The sequence below is a fragment of the Solea senegalensis genome, linkage group LG6 (genome assembly GCF_019176455.1).
Source record: "Solea senegalensis isolate Sse05_10M linkage group LG6, IFAPA_SoseM_1, whole genome shotgun sequence".
Lineage (NCBI taxonomy): Eukaryota > Metazoa > Chordata > Actinopteri > Pleuronectiformes > Soleidae > Solea > Solea senegalensis.
Genome location: NC_058026.1, coordinates 24,267,330 through 24,288,987, shown reverse-complemented (window position 1 = coordinate 24,288,987; position 21,658 = coordinate 24,267,330). Strand labels below are relative to the sequence as shown.

The 21,658-nt window shown below is 42.5% G+C and overlaps 1 protein-coding gene across 3 annotated transcripts in view; it reads right to left on the bottom strand.

The window, feature by feature from the left end:
- Window positions 1–21,041, bottom strand: part of znf827 (zinc finger protein 827) — a 59,192-nt gene extending 38,151 nt beyond the window's left edge. For all 3 annotated transcript variants that reach the window (XM_044027912.1, XM_044027913.1, XM_044027914.1), the window contains exons 1-2: window positions 20,701–21,041; window positions 938–2,215 (exon numbers count right to left, since the gene is read on the bottom strand). In XM_044027912.1, the coding sequence (XP_043883847.1) occupies window positions 938–2,215; window positions 20,701–20,743 (1,321 nt within the window). In that variant the 5' untranslated portion in view covers window positions 20,744–21,041. The remainder of the gene's footprint in view (window positions 1–937; window positions 2,216–20,700) is intronic.
- Between the last annotated feature and the right edge of the window lie 617 nt (window positions 21,042–21,658).

Here is a 21,658-nt window from a genome sequence, read left to right as displayed (position 1 = left end):
TTTTTTTTGTGTACCCGTGTTTGGGTTATGTGTCTGCATCAGTGTACACACGTACAGAATATACTGCATGGCCATTTGTAACAGAGTAACAGAGAGAGGGAAGGGAAAGAGAGCATAAGAGGGAGAAAGAAATTGAGAGAGAGTGTGGCGTGCACACATCTGTATCCAGTCAGTGGAAAGTATGATGTGTTTGGCCTTAAGTCTGCTGTGCTGATCTGTGCAGAGGGCTCTGGTGAGTGGGGGCTGAAGCCAGGAGGAGGCTGCTGAGATGGATATGGACTCCAGGGCTCCCCACTGTGCCGAGCACACACTGACGGCCCCCTTTTGGCAGCATGCACATCCGAGCACAAACGAGCTGGTCTGGGAAGGCAGTGAAGTCTCAGTCGGAACCCCCCGTTGAGCCCACAGACCATTTCCCAGACTAGAAGGCCAGCCAGGGCTGTTTTCTTTCAGCAAGGCTCTCTGCTCGGCTGACAGTTAAGCTGAAGCTTCACTACTTGCTACTTCAGCGCCAGTGAGGTGAGAACAAAACTATTACAAAACTAGAGAAAACATGTCATGGAAGTTCAGAATTGCGCTTTCCCTTATCGTGTTTTGGTGACAAGTAAAGCTGCTGCTCTCCCACACTGTGACAGCAAGACATCTCATCTATTTGGAGCGGAGTGCAATATTAGCTTAAATGTGTTAACAGCTTCAATTTGCAATTCTATACATCCGTGGTGTTGTTACTTTGAAAGGCTAAATGGAAACAAGTATAATGATAAAGACAATATTTGCCTTGAACCAAGTAGATTTGTGCAGCTAAAATGATCTTGAACCTTCATGGTCTGTCAATTTGTCTGTCTGTGTGACCGTTATTATGATGAACGTCATGATATATAAAATTAAAAGGTGATTAACATGCATATATCATTATTTTATTGTCTATTTAGTTTACCTGCTTGGCTGTTGGGTTTGCCTCTGCCCTTAGGAGTGGAGGGTAACAGCAGCTCTAGGTTCTGGGTGGGTGTGGACGGTGTGGAGCCCTTCTGGTTCTTGTCCAGCAAAGGCTTCACATCATCTTGGAGGACCCCAGCAGTTGCCACAGGGGAACCTTCTTTCTTTTCTGCCAGAAGGTTTCCCGCTGCCCTGGCTGCCACCTCTTTGAGCAAGGCAGCAGAGGAGGTCATTGACACAAGTGAAAGAAAGGAACTTGCTGAGGCTTGATGGTCAGGAGCAGCACTTGTTGTTGACGAAGCTTGGCTCCTCTCACTGACTTTCTTGGAAAGCGCAGCGAGGGTAGAGCTAGCTGACTGTGGGCTAAATGGAGAGTTGAAGGCATCAAAGCGCACAACATCATCTCCTCTTCCACCTCCTCCAAGAGCGGACACTGCGGATGAAGCTGAGGTGGAGGAGGAGGAAGAAGCTGTTGACGATGCAGCCACGGCATTCTTGTCTTGAAGTACAGCATTTGCTGCGGCTTTAAGCTTCTGGATTGCAGAGTCTGGGGACAGACTAGAGCCACAGGGTGTGGTGCAGCTGGCCGGTGGCCACTTATCTGCAATACCTGCCCATACAAAGCCACCGCCATTGCTCGGTGTGACAGAGTTAAAGGGGTCAAGGGGCTCTTGCTTTATGTTGGGGACTGAGGATGCCAAGGAGGCTGGTGAGACTGAGCCACTGTTGTTGTTGTTATTGGCCACTTTTCGGGCAAGGGCACTTAACTGGTGGGCATGATGGGAAGACGGGGAGAGGGTCAATGGTGGGGCTAGACCAATTGGAGGAGACTCACCCCCAGTGCCTCCCCTGGATGAGCGACCCAGAAGCTCCCCAGTGTCAAGTTTCAGTGACCCAGCCTCTAGGAGGCGTCGTAGGTTGCTGCTGAGCGGTTTTCCTAGGGCACGAGAAGCTGCATCACCATACAGTGATGATACCACAGAGGAGAGCGTGTCCTGGGCCGAGAATGTACCTCCATCCAGTCCAAGAAGTTCCAAAGAGGCACGATGGACAGGTGTCTGACACCCCAGTAAGCTCTCTCCTCCACAGGTTTCATGGTCTCCTGACCCAGTGCTAAGTCCCAATCGTTCATCGGGAGAAGGTCCTCTGGGGAGGAGGACCTCATCCTGTGTGTCTCCATAGGACGACGACTCTGATCGTGTGTCAGAAGCATTCCCAAACCAGGCCTCCTCCTCCACAGGACCGCCATCTGGCCCCCCTTCTTCATTGCTGTCCACATCTGGAAGAGGAGAGAAATCATACAGTTTACCCTAAGGGAACAGAAATAAATGTACAAGTATGCACATGTTGCTCTCGTGAAGAGTTGGAGTAACCATTATCTTTTTACTTGAACTACACTCCAAGTCAGGTTTGTGAATATCAAACACTTCTTACTAGTGGAGTGCATCGCAATAGCCTCTGGCTGACCGCACTTAACTACGGACATTATTATTAACTATTCACTTTTATTTATTTCCCATGTTTGTTTGCTTGTAAGATCTCGTCTCAATTAGTGATCTGTCCCATGTGGAAGTCTAATTGGGACTACTGTTTGGAACATATTTACCTGACCAAACGAAAGTCACATAATAGCCATGTGTAGTGCAAAATATACTCAAGAGCTAAAGAAGGAGAGCACTAAAATGATTTTCAACCATTCAGGATATTGGAGTAATTTAGATTTTCTGTCCTTTTTTAACCATATTTTCCCACCCTTGGTGTGGAAGAGTCTAGTAAAGGGGTTACCATGACAACAGGTCCTTCTGGGAGGCTAGACAGCAAAGATTAGGGTAATGGAGGTTACAGAACGAGATTAATATTCATGAGCCTGCAGATACCACCGGGGAGCCAATAAGGATAGGGTTAAGGTCACAAAGGGTCATTAATATACACTTCATGTATCAATATTCATAAGCAAAACATTACAGCTTGCCAGACAAGGGCGAACAAAGAAAAGTGAATATTCCTGATACATATTAACAAACCTCCATAAGAATATGTCAAAAGCACTAAGCCTGGGCAAAACAAAATGTCAGAATTTATGTTTTTACTGCTGTCCTCTTTGGGTTACCGTACACAACCTCACAAAGCATCTGGTTAAAAGAAACTGCCAGAGATTTCTGAGAAGTGTAAGTACAAAAACATGAGGCTATAAAAATTATTTAAAATGTTTCACACACAACATACATCCTTACCCTCATGACCCTGACAAAAGCCTAGTGGGTCTGCTCTGTGTTTACAGACAAAGTCAAAACGGTTGCCAGGCAACCCAGGCAGCAACCTGTTGGGATCATTAGAGTTGGCCAACATGGCTCACCGTGGTCCACAAAGATGACCACAATCACAACCCACCATGACCCCTTTTTCTACAGCAACAGTATCAAACAAAGCTCACACACTTCCCAAGATCTTTCCATCTCTAACACAAACACGTTTCTATCATAGAAAATCACAAACACTCACAGAAAGTGTCAGATAGATAGACCTGACGTTCGTATAGATAAATAAGGTAAGATGAGAATGACCTTATCATTTTCAGTACCTTTCAGACAGTGATTAAAAGCACCACAATATACATATTGTGAACCCAATTTCCAATGATCCTTGATGCCATTTTGCCACCTGAGTAGGGTCAAAAGGATTGAAAGAGAGGGAGAGGCAGAAAGCACCAATGAGTCATGCAGGGCAGGGCTTGACCAATTTCCATGTGACATGGGAAAAAGCAGCATGAACCACTAATGGCTGTAATGTGGTTAGAGGGAAATCGCTACATTGCTGACCCAAGATCTCGGCTTTGAGGCTGAATTCTCCCACTTCCTTGGTTTGCCCTTGCACCTCAGGGTTAGGTGCAACAGAACACAACACTACACCAATAAAGCCGGCTGTTGCACTACACTACCATGGCTTTTTGTGTCATAGGCGAGTCAACCCCATGGGCAGAATGACATTTACCAAGGCCATGGTCTCCAGCCTGGAATTTTACACTCTATACATGCATAGAGAAAACATAAACACATGTATACACCTAAGTGCAACTACACAGCCAAGAATGTGATTTAATGCTGAAGTTCTCCTCCACTGACTGCATTTTTTGAGGCATGTTCCACTGCTTTGCCTCCAGTACGGTGGCTGGCTCAACGACAGTAACTGCAACACCCCGCCCCCCCACCCCAAGTGATGGAAGCACGAAGATCCGGACCGAGGCGGCAAACGTCTGCCACTGAAAGAGAACCATTAGCGGTGTAATGGCGGGGATGACTTGCATGTTGAGACAAACAGCTGCAGGGTGCTCAGCAGTCTGGATCTGTTAACACTCACACGCGGGTGATTCAGAGGTGCAGCAGCATGGGATTTTCTCTCTGGTCCACAGATATGTATAGTGTCACCAAATCATATACAAAGAGGCAGATAGAAGTCAAAATGCAGACTATGGCTTATTTAAGCGTGGACCAAAGTGCGTAAAGACTTGCTGGAAAAAAATGTATCTTCGGCTTGACCAAAGATGTACACAGACCAGCTAAAAATATTTTGATGTTGCAACTCAGTGTTTGCAAATCTATTTCTTCAGCTAACCTGTAACAAAAATAGACAGGGAGCTCACAGCCTGTGACTACAGCTGTAACAGTTGGACATTTCAGGTTCAGGTTGGACAGTTCTTTGTTTCACCACATAGTGCTGTCAACAATCTCCATTTGTGAACTTGGCAGGGTTATTTTAAACACAGCTTTTCTGGGTTAGAGAGGGGTACGTGTATCCGAGTTTGCAAGCACATGCACAAGTTCAGTACAGGAGTCAGCAATATTTCAACTAACCTTGTCACACTGAATGATTGCTGGTAAAGGGAATAGTGATTTAGAGAAGGGGGAGAGGAGCAAGGGATTGGAGTAAAGGTGGGTCAGGAGGTCACACACCACATGACTCATGTGAAGCAAGTGACTAACATATTCCCCCCTCTCTCTGTGTGTGCGAGTGTGTGTGTGTTCCTCTCACACACAGACACACACAAAGCTACTCTGTGACTTAGCCAGGCATGTAAATTGGCCTCACTGACCCCAGGCTTGAACAGGGTAGGAGAAGAGGAGATAGGAGGGCGAAGTAAGCAAGGGACAGATAGAAGGATGGTTATGGGAGGGGTTGATTTGGCTGGGCAGGAAAGAAGAAAAAGCCATTAGCCGATTAAGGCTGGACGAGGGTGCATCGATGCTGTACCGATGTCAAAAAGGAAAGTCATGCCCATGAGCTAATATAGCAATGAGAGAGAGGGAGCAAAGATATAGAGAGCAGTAGTGCAGGTCAGGGAATCACTAAAATTGCAAAGACGGCTGACCAAAAAGCCATAAAAAAATAAGATAACATAAATAAAAGTCAGCCGGAACATACCAACACTAATGCCATCACATTTACATTACTAAAATAATTACTCTCACATCTGTCTTTGCGATGACTGCATGTGTGTGACGTTCACGTGTGTGTGTTTGGGAGTGGGTTAAGGAAGAAGGGCAGGGGTGCGGACATAGGAAAGAAGGCGGTGAGTAAGGATTCAGTGAAAAGCCCTGATGGTAATTAAGTGTCCGGCTGGGCGCTGGCGGAGGTTGCCACGGCCGCGGGCTATGCTAATGAGCACGCCCAGCGGTCATGGCTGCCTTATTAACACTCGCTGGACAATATGGTGGGAGAGATGCTGAACTGGCGGGCTCACGTCTCTGCAAATGACTAACCTCCCCAGGAGGAAGGCAACTCCGTTAATTGGGACGCACTGGATCAGGGTCGCTTCCCTTCCTTTTCCCATAATCTCTCAATTGCTTGATCTCTTTCACACTAACATGCTCTTTTCGTCTTGTACACGACTTGCTTCATCCCATCCCCATTTTTTTGGCCATCTCTATAAACAAGAATACTAATAAAATAGATAAATAAACACAGATGCTCAAAATAAATCCAGCTGGATGTGTGGGAGGCAGCATGCAAACCCCCAGCCCCCACCCTATGAAATTATGTGCCATCAATCTGTTAAATGCTGGTGTTCTTTTGCAGCAGCAACATGATAATTGCTCCCGACTTTATCCATCACCTTATTTCCACTTGGAACTTGATTAAACATGACAAACAACAAAGGAACAGACAGCACATGTGATCACTGAGGTAGAACATCATACCATGAAGCATGTAACTTGTACCATTGTGACGACACATCAAGTTACTTTAAATTAACCTATTCATATTATGAGCGCATTATATTAACTGCAGTCTTAGCAGTACTTCCGTTTACATTATATACATACCTATAGTAAACCTTGTGTTGGGAGTTATACATTTGTAGCAAAGGCCAATACTTTCACAACTTGAAAAACTGACGCCACAAGGGTAACCTAAACTGTTAAAAACTACGGCGGTCATTCTTTTTGTTGAAACATTGTCCTGATTCTGGAATTGGGGTCCATCACGTTTATAATTAATCACCATTTTAAATATCTAAAAAATTATGAAAAACGACGTTCCCTGAATTTCAACTCCAACTACTTCCATTATCCCGTACTGTTTAGTCTGTGACAAAGACATAAACAGCCCATCTTTCAATTGCAATCTGAGGTGAGGCGATACTCTCAGTGAGGATCAGGGTTCAGACAGCAGGGCTATATATAATAGTGGTCGAGTCGTATTGAAATGTAGCGCAAATTACCATCTGTGTATTTTTGGCCTTGGCCTCCGTGGTTTGTGGGTACTTTGGGCAGCATGCCAGAGGTGAAACAGGAAGGAGAAGTGTTCTTGTAAGAGAGTGAGATGACTGAGAGTCCTGGACCTCTGAAATTCCTTTTTGCAGATGAAATGCACTTCATCTGCAATGGTTGCAGACTAGTGCAACAGTTATTTTTTTTCCTTCCATTTTTAGCATCTTACATTAATAAATAAATACATTCTTACTCATAACCTCAGACGTGTCATCAAAAGTATGGACCTAACTGCTGGAGGGAGAGAGGATGTATGTCTATTGCATTTTTTCTGCACATACTGGTTCATTACTAACTAAATAGTCACTTTATTGTGCTACCCTGAAGCAAATCTATACATTTCTTTAAAGAAAATCACTATGCACCTTTAGTGTATATTACACTGTACACATCAAAGTTTCATAATGAACCAAAACATTTTTATTCACTTACAAAAGGAATCATACAGTAGAGGTTTCATCCATTTCTGCATTGCAGATCAACATACGGCACTATTTGTTGAACTGTATGCCTCGTGTTCACTCACCAGTGGTCAATAAAGTTATTAACATCCACACAGACAGCCAGACCTTTGGAGTGGAGTGAGAGAACACCTTTCAAACTCAAGTCTGTACCTGCCTACCTCCCACCCCCAACCTGTTTACAAAACAAACTTTTACACTTTAGTAACACCATTCATCCATCCCAGACTGCCCAAAAGACACTAACTAGTGACTAAAAATAGGTCGACACTCTCTATCTTCTTCAAAATACAACAAAATGTAATAATTGAAAAGAGGCATGGGGAACAAAAACCTCCCATTTTAAATTTGAGCATATTTCACTATGCAGGATTTAGTGAGAAAGCTGATAAAATTGGCTAATACTTCTCCAATCACACCAGGTTTGTAGGCAAACCTCTGATGCCATCTACAGAGCCAGTTTGTCCATTCTAAAATCCTGTAGAAACATGGCAGTGCAACTACAGTGAAGATGGCATATTATTGATGAGGATATAAAGCTAAAACACAATTGATGAGCATTGACCTTGAGTATATACTTTATTTAAATATTATCAAACTTGTATTCCATTCCTGCCACCTAAAATGGTAGTTAGCAGCACCACTGCCACTTTTGCCTCAACTGGGGAAAAAAGTGTGGCTACTCTTAAAAGGAGAAAAATGCAACGCTAAAGTAAAACAAGGTAATGACAATTAGCTAAATGACTTAAGGCCATAAATATCAATAAGGACAGTGTGGAGTCAAAGGACCCCGACATGTCAGCCTGACCAAGCCTGATCAAATTTTAAAAGACTTGGTGACATCTTGTTAACAAAATGGAATTTGTACCTAATAATTATCAATTGCAGCTAAATGTGATCAAGATGCTTACGGCATAGAAAAGCTGGGCGTTACGAACCAAAAGTTATATCTTGATATTTTTTTTAGCTAATTATTAAAATAATGTCCAGGCGCAGTACTCTTTTTTTGCGATGTAATGATGTGATGTTCGGTATGTGTTCTGCATCCCTGAAGCATTAAAATCTAAAAAGGGACATATCAAACTTTCTGTCCATACATCATACAGATGTGCCAAATCTTTCCATTACAGTAATACATTGTGCAGAGTTTCCTCACACATGTTTCATCGTTGTGGCCTGTTGAACACGATGTGGAACAACTAGTGTGGTGTCCGAGGTGACGTCATACGATAGCTCATTTCGATCCACTGCGTCGAGTAACAAGTACTACTGTTGCAGTGGGGACTAGTCAAAATTCATGCAAACTCATCTCTACAACAATGACACCCAGAAATGTGTCATGATGTAGCAATGTTTCTCTACATCTGGTGCACACAGGATAAAAAAAACAATAATACACTTTGTGGGACGTTGCGGTCTGCCTGTCGCTGGAGATATTTTCTTTTGATTTGTGTGTGTGTGGCTATGTAACTGAGGGGATCTTTATACACAGGGTTCCTGTGTTTGTCAGAGGCAAAACGATGGAATTCAGCGCTTCCCATACATTGTCGCCACAAATTGATTCCCTCTTCTCCTTCTTCTTCTTTTTTTTAATAACACAACACATTGTTCCATTCATTCATCTCCCTGCCCATGCACTTCTCTCTCTCACACTCATACACACACGCCCCCACAGACTGACAGCTGATTTGTCTGGCCTCCCTGTCCACGCACAGTGTGTGCAGCCTTTATCAAACGATAACATGAAAAGGCGGGATATTTGGCACCAAGAAGACAGTGCCAAAGTGTCAGACCAGCAAAGCACTGTGTGTGTGCGCGAGCCAGTGCACTATAAACATGGACGCATCATTTGGAACCCAAAGAACAGGAGTCAAAACGACCGATGATTGTGGACCTGCAAAGTGAACTTGGTGGAAACAGGGCTTACACCACAACAGATGAGTGAGTTGTGGTCTTTGTCAGTAAGATGTATTATTGCAGCAACAACACGTGCTTGAGAAATTTCCAGCCTTTTCTGCTTTAAATAAAGTGTTACTTAAATTTTCCACTATTATTATACATATTTAAAACACATCTAAAAGTGGGATAATAAAATCAGATATTCAACTGCATGTAAATAAATAGCCATACATTTTTGGTTTAAGATGCTGAGACGAATGACAGCCAAGTACTAAAATAATTACTTGAGTAGACTTCCAGCACTAACATGAGAAACCATGTGGGTATCTGCATCTGATTTAAATCATGCCTATAATCCATCAGTATAGGTAAATAGCAGGTAAATAGGTTTAAATTTCTTTTAATCAAAACCTATGACATTAACAATAATAATGTTTTTTTAGTAATTCTCCACAATGTGGGGTTTTTAAAATGTTTTGAAATAGCAAGGCTTCCTAGAAGGGGAAAGGAGTTGAGCTGTACAAGCCTTAAGAAACCCTCAGTTGTGGGTGCAGGGGGATTTAGGCAATTATTCGATTTTACAAAAGTTTTTGAGAGTGTGCCTTTGGGCTTAATTGGATAAAATGGGATGGGATAACAAGGCAGTCAAGACCACTAAGTGCACAAGACAACCACAGCATTGGCAAATGCACAAAGAGGGACATACAACAAAAAGCTAGCATTACTACGTTGGAAATATCGGGGACAATGAAAGAACACTACTCAACAAAATACAAATCAGGCAAAATTGTTTTACAAAAATAAGTACAGCTCAGATTACTGTGTTATGTGGTTTTGAAAGCTACTAATCACAAGGCTGCTGAAATACTAGTAAGGTCAATTATTCTTACAGCTGACAAAGTGAACTCATTCAACTGCAACATGGAAATCGTGCTAGCATTCTAAAAAGACAGGGTACATTCTTTGAAACAAGTGCAAAAAGAACAGGCCATCACCCTGCTGCGTAGTTTTCTAGCATGCTCAAGCTGCTCACAGAGGTGATTGTGTGTCTGTGGAAGAGAAGCAAAAGAGAGTAGGAGGGTGGGAGTGTGTATAGTGTCCATGTATTGTTTGTAAATCACCCTACTGGCAAAAGGGACACTTGGTTCTATAGCAGCCAGTCAACCCAGGGGTACAAAGAAATGTTCACGAGGAGGTGTGGGGTAAGAGGTAATTCTATATGAGCATGTATGTGTGTAAAGGGACAGTGTGGCATAACGAAAGAGGCAGTGTCTATTAGAGATAGTCTGAGAGGACAGCAGGGAAGAATGAGCTGAAGAGCAAGGGCGACGAAAGCGGGAGGAAATCTTGAGAAGTGGGGAGGAGGTGCTGGTGGGGGGTGGGGGTAGGGGGTAGGGGGTACGTTTTTAATGGTGGTATTGGTTTGACGGCTGTTTGGCAGAGGCACCCACGTCGGTGCCTGTTTGGATTTTAGCCTGTCACTTAAAACGGGGACACTAATCAGGATTGGTCCCGGTCCCTGTCCCAGGAAAGGGGGAGCACTTTCAGGCCATTATTTAAAAAAAAAAAAAAAAAGGAAAAGAAGGAGCAAGAGAGGGAGAAGAATTGCTGTGGCACAGCAGGAAATGCTAACCGCTAACCTCATTTACATGCAGGTCCAGGGAGAATGGGGGAGAGCTTATTCCGTTTCCAATCTCCATGTTAAATGCTGGCCAGGGCAGCTGATGGGAATGAGAGGTATTGTTCGCCTCATGCTGCTCTTTCTCTCTGAGTAATATCAATACCTGCTTTGCTTTCTTCTAGATTTAAAAAGAGATATTCCCGCAGTAATTTCAATCTCGACCTAAAATCTATACAAGCCTGACATGCGATGTATGCGGCTGTTTACTTTGTGCCGACGGTGGTTTGCAACCAACCCTCAAAGGTCTATTTGTTCTGTCATAACCAGGTTGTGACCCAAGGCTGCCGCATTCAAAGCCATCCTTCACCCACTGAGTCTGTTCTGTGGCATAATGATTGCTATGACAACCATCACTTAAAGCCATGGGTAGGTGGAGGAGAGATGTCAGCTTCCCGTCTACTCTTCTGATGATCTCATTTCTGGCTGGCAGGTACAACAAGGTCAAACCACTGAAACTGGAAAAGTGGCTGCTTGCTACATGCAAATGACAGAACTGAGTTTCCAAACAATTACACTGCCCTGTCCAAATGTACATGGGGCTCAGCTATGAGATCCAAAAGGTGGTGGGATGACAAAGAAAATAAAAATAATGAGATGTAGAAGGAGGGATGGAAGTCGTTGGCCAGCTATGAGCTGAAAGTCTGGCTCTGTGTGCCAAATGGGGGTTTTAAATGGTCTTTCTGGGAGGATCTGTGCTAATCTAGAAAACCTTCTGGAGGAAGTGCAAATGCACATGCCACTGACCACTCCTCTATAGAGTATGAGGGAGTAATGACCTGGCAATCTAAACCAACATGGCTCCATTTAAAACACTTGTGGTGAGTGATGCATACAGGTAATAATGAGCTGAGCCATGTGATTCAGTTCTTGTAGCTTACTACATGCATCCCTACATACATATGTAGCATGCATGCTAATTCAGACACCAATGACATCAGTATCTTAAGGGTAAAATTTAGCGACCAAATTACCAATTGACCTTAGTAAACAATGAAAGACCGTGAATCTTATTGTTAATTTAAAAGACACAATCGAACTGTGCAGATGGGGAGGTTTACTCTGCAACACTGAATTAGTCAAGACACTCACCGGAATTTTCAGCATCATAAATAACCTCAGTGACAATGGCTTTCTCAGAGATGACATCACATCAATGATTTTAACTTCTCTGGATTTTTGTCCCGCCGCCAAACACCTCCACTCTCCTTTTAGAGGTGATATATTGTTTCCCTAGAGAGCTGTCACTGCCTTATGGTCCAACTATCCTGTGTCTGTAACAACCCCCCTCCTTCTCTCTACTTTTAATTTCCCTATAAAACTGAGCCGACGTCCCAGAAAGCTGCAGACACAGAGCAGTTAGCCTGGCTAGTTAAAGGTATTAGCCTGTCCTTTGCCTTTGACTGCATACATGTGCAATGTGGAAACACTTCCACAGCAAAAGGAAAAGAGGGGTTAGCCTGGCCAGTGCACTAAAGGCTAACTAGAGCCAGGCTTTTGCTCGAGAGAAAGTCTATGTGCATGTGTGAGAGGCCTGCTGCCCTCCTCTACCCACACAGGAGGTGAGGTCATCTCATACCACTTTTCTGTGCAGAGTGCATTCAGCAAGAGTGACAAAGATCAATGTGTTGGCCAAAAGCCATTTTAAGCCCCCTAGGAAAATAAACACTGATATCCTGTTTCACGGAAATTCAACGTATTATATTTTAAAAGGACTACATTTGCAAGGACAGGTAAAAAGCAATAAGCAGGAATCCATTCCCAAAAGTGGAAAATCAAATGGCACCTGGTGCCAAAAGTGCCCTGTTTCATCGACTACTTACAGATGTACCACATGTTCCAAACTTTCTTCTTTCTTCACAGGCCACAGGCAAATATCTTTTCTCTAAGTCAATTGAGGAAGTTCTTTATCTCTACAATGTAATTTTAGTGTCTTTCTAGGAGTAAAACGTGTGATACAGACCAGCAATAAATCACATCCCTGTTTAGAAGCAGGCGTCTGGCACGACTGGCCGGCTTCAGCACCCCAGACCACCGCCTCCTCCAACGCCACCGCCTCCTCCTCCTCCTCCTCTTCTTCTCCTCTCATGCTCTCCATCCCTCATGCCTGTTAAAGGCTTGTCCTGCAGGGCCTGGATGCACTTGTGTGGTACAACAACAGAGAAACCGCCCAAAGCTCTTAACAGCTCTTCCTCTCCACTTCCTCCCTCCCTCCATCTCCACTGCTACCACCACCAGCTTCTCTCTCCCTCTCCACTCTGCTCCGTCTTTCCCAGCTGCACCAGCGAGCTGTTCCGTATGAACTGCTGCCAGCTGAAAGCCTGCTACTCCTGTGAGATTGCTATTACTCAGTGCAAGCAGAGCCCTGCGTAGCCAAAGGGCTGCTCTCCGAGCTGTAGATCTCCATGTTGTGACTTGTCAACATGGGAAAAATCGTTACCAAGGCTGAGGCACCTCCATTCCACAAAGAGAGGGTTCTGATTGAGACCAGGCAGACAGGCAGGTACTGGACTGGAGGTACAAGGACAACTGCTGTTAGCAGACTTTGTGCTACAGAGGATTCTCAACTCAGGGAAAGTACTTTGAACTTATTAGACACAGAATTATGCAATTTGCAATCAGACACTGAACAATATGAAAAAGATGTTTTCAACTTGATTCATCACTTCAATACATGACTGTCTCAGTTTGTGAGTTGTATTTTTTTAATCCAGAGAGACAAGTAATAAAAACTATAAAGAGACAGTATTTTAATGTTGAATGAAGTGTGTGCAGGGCTGTGTGAAATACACACTGTTAATCTACTACATTATTAATTAAATAACCTCAACTGTTTACCACATAGCTAACTGTTTACAGCTGAATATCTACATAAAACAGCACAAACTAAATGTTAAAAACAGACAGCGTTGACAAAAAAAATAGCTACAAACTACTAGAGATGCAACGGTACAGTTTTCCCACGGTTCGGTATGCAACACGTTTTTTTTTGGCAACGGTACAGTTTTGAAATCTTAATAAAAAACGACACTAGCAAAGGCAATATTGCATTGTAAAAACAATTAAAAGCACAGATATAATCACAACACAAAACTTTATTTAAACAATGGTGCACTATCAGATCAAATTAAACTGCAAACATAAAAGCACACAAATGCTTAAACGAAGACGGCGCCTCTTCAAACTTTTTCTTTTTCCAAAGTCTCGTTCACTCGTCATTGTTTCTGCACTGTTCAGGCAGCGCTCAATATTTGCATGTGGAGCACTGATTGGCTCCGGGGAAATTCAGGGACTTTCGGATTGGCAAGAGCAGAGCACTGAGCCTGAACAGCGCTGCTCTCTTGTCTGTGCTCCTGAGTGGATCTAATCACACAGCATTCACGGCTGTACAAAGTTTTGATAACGCTTTGTGACGGGCCGAAACTTATCGAAATGCCGTTGTGTATTGAACTGAACAGGCTGCATCGAACGGTTCGGTAAAATACAGGATATTGTTGCATCCCTACAAACTACACTGGGAAATCACAACTTTTCTACGTCACTGTTTTTGGCTTTAGAGAAAATGTCAAGTTCAACCTTATCGACGTGAGAGGACAAATCTATTCGCTCGTCCACCCTGGCAAATACATTTGACAGCTGAAAATTTTAAAAATGTCTAGATAAGATACCACTCATTTTTAGCTGTAATCCGCCTCCGACCACCAAAGTCCAGACAAGAGTACTTTTCCAAAAGGTGTTTATCATAAAAGGTTGTGAAATAATTTGACTCTGTGATGCTGCAAATACCAATAACTTCTCTGATCACTGGCATAGCCGCTTTAATGTGGGTGAAGTACTTTTTTATGACTCATCACAGTGGTTCCTAGATCATGTCTGTGAAGATGGATAGCTGTTGTGACAAACCAATGGGGGACAAGTAACTAGGCGAGTATTTTACCAGGTCAAAGATCCTAAAAGAAGCGGCACAGTTGGATCACGGTCATAATATCCACTCAAAGCGAGCTTAGAAGATAGAGCAATGGGAACCCAAAGGCAATGGATTCCCCTCGTGTAGTGATCTCTTCTAATCAGGTACCACATCCAACTCATACTAACTTAAAGATCTTGTTTATTTCACATGCTTTTGTTGTGCTGTGTAAGCGGTCTCCAAAGTAGAATGAGGGAAAGTTTATGACAAAGTTGAAGACGTCAGTTTAATGCAGGTCTGAAATAATGTCTGCTCTGGCTGTTTCCATACTGGTGAAAAGCATCCAGGGGCATTTTAAGGGTCAGATATATTCACTCTGTCAGATTCTGCAATATATTGCCCGATCTCTGTGGATTTAAAGTGCGCAGTGAACTCTGACGGCTTGAAACTGGCACCGGCGCCGTTCATTTTTGCAAAAGCTTTTACTGCCAACATGGAAGAAACTTGAGTCACGTGACGGTTCACTGCTTACATAGTAAATTAAACGCATTATTTCCATTACAACAACATGGTTTTATTGAACATTTTAATGCCCAAATTAAAACACTTTCTGCTACTCTAAACAAAAAACATGGGTAAGAGGGTGTTGCGGGATTAGAGGGGTTTAAGTTAAGTGTGCTAGGCCACCATATTGTGGATTTATGCAAGTTCTTGGCAAAAACAAAACTTGCGTGTGCATCATTTGCTGTATGGATTTTGCTCATGTTGATATCATGCTAACAACAAATGTTCTATATATTGCGCAAATTTGTAACGTAGGTAATTTGATTTATTTTCATGGAAGCATCAACTGACATTATGTTTACATTTTTCTGAGGCACAGGGGAAATTGAAAGGACTACATCAATCAAAGTGTGGCCTATGGAAGGGAAGCCATATGGGAAAAGAGGTAATGAGACAAGAGAGAAAGACTACGGCATGTAAATGGCAAAAAGTAACATTTTAAATTACAAAAATTAGGACAAGAACAAACTTTTTTTTGTCTGAAAAGAGACAGTATTTCTTCTTGGTGGGTAGTTTTTATATTTAAAGTTTATCACTTGCTTTTTTAAAGTAATATCTCCATTTAATTGTTTTCTTTTTCTCTGTAGTAGTATGTCCCTGTGTCATTCAACACAAATAAACTGACCTGATTATAATAAAAACAATGTAGGCCTGGTAATTAAACTGGAACATAGATTTAATGAAACCAAAAAAAAGGTGACGGGTTGAGCAATGTACCCATACAGGTTTTGTCAAGTCCACTATTTGCTGCCCTGCATGTAGTAACTCAAAAGGGATCTTAATATTAAGTCACGTTCAAGACTAAGCCATGCAGATGGGTAGGGCTAAACTGACAAGCATACTTTAGCCTACAGTCAATCAACAGTTACACAACTACAAAGTCTGTACTGTCTAAAATAATGCTACCGTTAAAAATGTGACACAAAATCGACTTATTGTGGATACTTGCCATTACCAAATGTATATTTACAAGAGTAGTCTCACTTTGCATTTCCTATGCCAATGCTATATTACGACTATTTATTTAAGGACTTGTACGGATAATTCAGAGACACGTCATAAGTCATGTGCGGTCAGTGTAAGAAAATCGAATCAGTCCCGTTCCATCAAAAATGTGAAGTTCTGCTTATTAGCTACATTCAGCGGGCCCTACATGATGAATGTAACCAAAGGTGAATCAAAAGTTCTGGTGGTGACATCCAATACATTTGGCCAGAACAGAGGGATCTGCCCTGATGCTCAGTCAATTCAAATTCTTTTGGTTACACGTCCTATTTCTTCATAGACAAAATAATGCACTATGTAAAACAGGCACTCGCATGCATGAATCATTCAATGGCAATGAGAACGATGATTTGAGGATGTTTGAATTGAACATGTCATTCTTAGGTAACACACACAAACACACCCATAACTTGTCAACAATTGAAAATATTAACTTTTCAGTCATGCAAAGCCTGAGACTAATCACTGACCTGGCAATCAATCACCTTTCTTCAGTATGAAATGAGGTTAACTTTTGTGTACACGGTAAGTATTGTGCTGTGTCCCGAAGGTTAGCTGCATCTTTCAAAACCCGGCCCGTCAAATCTTCATTCACATCAGCCTGTGTTTTCTGAGGTAGAGCCTTGTCTGTTCACTGAATATGAATCTTCACCGACAGCAGATTTCCTAGCTCTTTATGATAGTGTACTATGAGAGAGATATTCACCACCTTCCCTTGCCCTTTAATTCATTTCCAAGTTAAAGCCTGTGTATCATTATTCGCTTATTGGAGCTCCACTTGCCAGACAATGCCAGAGCACCCAAGCCACATTAACTTGAAGGGGGACATGGCAGTGGTGAGGTGGGGGATTCTTGGCAGAAATTCCTCCAAAAATGTTATGCCAAGAGCGAAATTGAAACCTCCTCGCATTTTCCTTTCCCCTTCATCCAATGTTTTCAAGCCCCAACCCCACCAAGGTCATTATAATCATAGCAAGTGGAAGAGAGCCAGTGACCCACCATTACAGTAAGGTACAGAGCTACCCAGTCAGTCAGCTATTGGCTGACGAAGAGGAGCGGATTTCAGTCTAAAAATGTTTGAGATCTCTCCATTATAAATGAAGATGGATGGGAGGAGGGAGCAAAATAAGCGTTCCTCCCTGTACACTTGTGCTTTTGTTGATATGGACTCTCATTCAGTCTTTAACATACTTATGCTCAATGTAAGTTATTCTTCCACATTGCGCTTATTATAGTAGCACAATTAATACTAATACTAAATATTTAAGTCAGTCCTAAAAGACATAAGGTCACTGATAAAATAAAACACTCACACACATTTTAAGATGTAATAGTGAATAATAAGCCAGCAAAAATTACACAAACAATAACTCACTGCAAGGTCATAAAGAATGGCAGTTTCCATTGTGACACCAAAGGTCATGTTTACTTGTCAAAGTGAAGGCGCCATACTGTACTGTGACCTCCATCGCCAGATTATGTACCCAGAGACACACACACACACACACACAGAAACAAAAAAGGTTATGTGTTCACTTTCACATGTGCGTGCCGTGCACACACACTTAAAAGAATAGTCACCTCTCACAAGCTGTGCCACAGACAATGGGATAGTTCATACTAGGCTTCACAACCCATATATCTGGGTCTGTGCTAAGATAAAGCACCTCCCATATTAAAGCCGGTGTATTAGCTTGCCCTTTTTCACCACAGATGAAGAGATTTGAAGCTCGATATTGTGCTTGTTGGCTGGCACACCACCAGGGTGTTGTTGGCTGAATAATGATAACTCACAGACTGACAGAGAATGGCATGAGGTGACACTTCCACTCTTCAGTGGGAAGATCCAAAACAAGCGCAAAAAAATTCATACTTTTTGACAGTTTGTTGACTGAGGAAGAAACAATTCCTAAATCAGAAAAGGCTTTCATTTAAACCCATGAACACAGGCACAACGGTGCTCCATTACAAAGACTACATAGGAGGACGTGATTTTAAGATATGTGGGTGAAGAATATTTTTGTTGCAGACCATTTACTCAGTGGTTAAACTGAATACTTGACATGGGCTTAGTTTGCATTTTTTTTAAGTCCAAAGGAAAGAAAATATTGGACTTTACGTTTGACTGATTCAGACAGTATAATAATGCTTTTGCTGAAAATACACTTTCGCCCCTAACTTTTAAAGCACATGGAGGCCAGAGTCAGAGAGTTTTTCATTGTCTAACCTTACATTCATTCAGACCAGCAAGTGGAAAGAAAAAATAAAAGTCTGCCCGAAGAAATTCTTATTATAATCCAGAACTTGCTTTTTAAAAAAAAGAAATATTGGTTGTGAAAATGAATCTAAGAGGTTTATTTTGATGCTGTAATGAATAATCAATTGCAACTTCCCCAGGTGGGTTGCTCAGTGCTAAAACATGTAGGCTATTAAACAAGAAAATACAATTTTGTCATAGATATACAGACACAAATCTCATATTGTACACACATTCCTATGGGGTGACATGATGGTAACTTATGTTGAGGATGAAGGTCAACGTGTACAACTTTCAGTGGGAAATATTTTCTGTGGATAGTCACTTATCTCTTAATTCAATTACAATTATCATGGCAACGATAATCAACAAGCAACATTTGGTGGCCATTATCAATTATGTGCTGCCACTGCACTGAATTGTCTATGTACACATTGCAATGCATCTTAAAAACTTTTATTTTCAACAAGCCCAATGTGTACAAAATGCGAGAAAGAGTTTTGAAGAGTAAATCTTTCAATTTAAAACGAGACGTCACGTTTCTATGACTGAATTAGAATGCTGTCGCGAAACATGACCCTGCACTGTGCAACCTAACCATGTGGCTTATATAAATGTTCTCTATGCAGCATATTAGCATCGGTTCACATCCAAACATCCCATTGCCATGGACACAAACACATTGAGTGAGTGAAAGATTCACTCAGTCACTGCACTGACTGTCACCCAGTCTCCACCTCTATGCCTCCCAGCAAACCATGGCAATTTCCCAAGTTCAACCCTAGGTCAAACACTTGAGCTATGGGATCAGGGAAAATTATCATCAACATATAAAGAAGTGCATTTGTGTATATTGTGTAATTACTCTGTCATACGCATTATATTTAATTAGTGGTATGATTATGTTAGACAGGTGTCAGACCTCAATCATTCTGCAAACCATTTGCAACTTCAAATAAAAGGTGTATGTCAGTAAAGTGAGGAAATTAAAGCACTTTCAGGGTCTTGTGCACTAATAATGAACAGCTGGCATGGCCTGACATTTGAGAAATAAAGAACACGAATGTCATGAGATAAATGCATGAAGCCATCATTGATGTAAACATGAATCACTCAGTTATTCATGACATTTGCATAACAAGGTGACAAAGTGAGCCGTTTGCTTACGCATGTAATGAGCAGACATGACGATCAAAAGCAAAAAAAAGTCACTTTTCGATTACTCCTTTAATAATCATCGTCAGTGCCTACTGCCATACAGGCAATCCTCTGGCGGCGAGAGTGTGTTACTGCAGCTTTTCATTATTTGGACTGATAAAAAACAGAATACGGACATCCAAGACACGGAGGGTCAGATTTAAAAAAAACAAACAAAAGTAAGCCAGCCTCCTTCAGGAATGAAAAGCATGGACATTTATGTTAGATTTCTGCTGAGACGCGCCGTTATTTCGAGCATATGTGTCGCTTCCCTCCTATAACCGCGTTATTGATCGAGTCCGTCTGCAATGAATGGCTGCACAGGGAAGGAAAGGGGGAAAAACCCTGAACTTCAGGTGACCGACCATGGCTCTCACATAGCCTGCATGCAGACTGGGAGGGGTAGAGAAAAATACACTGGCGTTAGTGGTGGGGGGGAAAACTCTACACACTTTTTAAAGTCGTCGACAAACAAGCGCGAACGAATTCGGCTCGAGAACCAAAACTACGAGGTGAAAGTTGGACGTTTACTGGCGAGGAAATGAAGTTTAGCGAGCGTTGCTAGATAGCGCTATTGCTAACTAGGAACACAAGGGTACGGGCAGCCAGAGTCTGGCTTGTCTGATCCGACTGACCCTTCATTTTATTGCGGCCAGACTCCCAGATCCTCCCCTTTCTAACCGAAAAGCGACCCAGCAGAGGCGAACCCCTCTGACTGAAAACGCTCGGCCATTATTCACCACACACTCACACACAACCGACAGATATGACAACTGACCGCAACCTTTAAGCGGAACCGGACCTTTCGTCGGTTTTTACTCTTAATAATAAAGCCACGTATCATTGATCCACATACTGCCTAGCTAACGTTGCCCATCGCCAACAACATGGCTGCCTCGCTCGGACCTCAAAAAAAGGAGAAATAACCTACGCCGAGCCTTTTGTCTGTTTCACCTCTTTAACCCTAAACTACTGCGCAAAAGACACACGGAGCCGTTAAAATGGCACAAATCGAGCGGACGACTTACGTGAAGGCAGGCGCTTGGGTTGCTCCTGCTTCCTCCTTGGCATTTTCCCCCGTTTTTAATCACATTCTCGTCCTTGTTTGGGGATAAGGAGAAAAAAGGTTTTTCCCATTGAGACTGGAGGCGCCAGTGATGGTAGGGACTTGGTCGTGCACCTGGCTTTGCTCGGTTTAAAGTGTATTGTTGGGGGAATAGGAACACAGGCGGAGGAGGTGCCGCCGCTGCCGCTGTTGTTGTTGCCTTGTCTTGACTATGGCTGCTCTCGGTGCAAGTGTGTCTCCGAGCCCCTAACTAACACTAATGCAGGGATCAAAGGGCAGCAACAGCAGAGCAGACACGCCCGCGCGCACCCACACACACACACACACACACACACACACACGCGCGCACTCCCTCTCTCTCTCACTCTCACACACACTCACACAGACACACACTACGGCGTGCACGCACACATTCGAGGAGCTCGCCCTCGAGAAGCAGCGCGCACGGACAAGGTGCCCCTAAGCTTTCAGTGTGTTCTGCTGAAAAGAAAATGTATTTGAGAGGAAAAAAAAGAAAAAAAAATGAAGCAAAGAGCATTTTTTTTTCGTGTAATTCCGCGTCGAGACCACACTGATGGAGTCGGAATACATTAACAGAACCCATTTAATTCCACCTAAAAAAAATAAAATAAAAAGGAAATTAATAAATAAATAAATAAAAAATACACGTGTGACGGTGGTAATTTATGCAAATGATGCACACATGGATGCACACCTCACTGCTAACTGCTGTGAAATTATGTAAAACACAGGAACATGGAGAAAAAAAACGAGTATTTGCAGTCACAACCACATATTTAATTTTAATTAAGAACAATTATTTAAACAGCGTCGTGGTAGAGTTTGAACCCCGGAAATAAATATGATTGGATTAACACTGACAAAATTATTTAATTTGAACAGATAATTCACAAATGTTT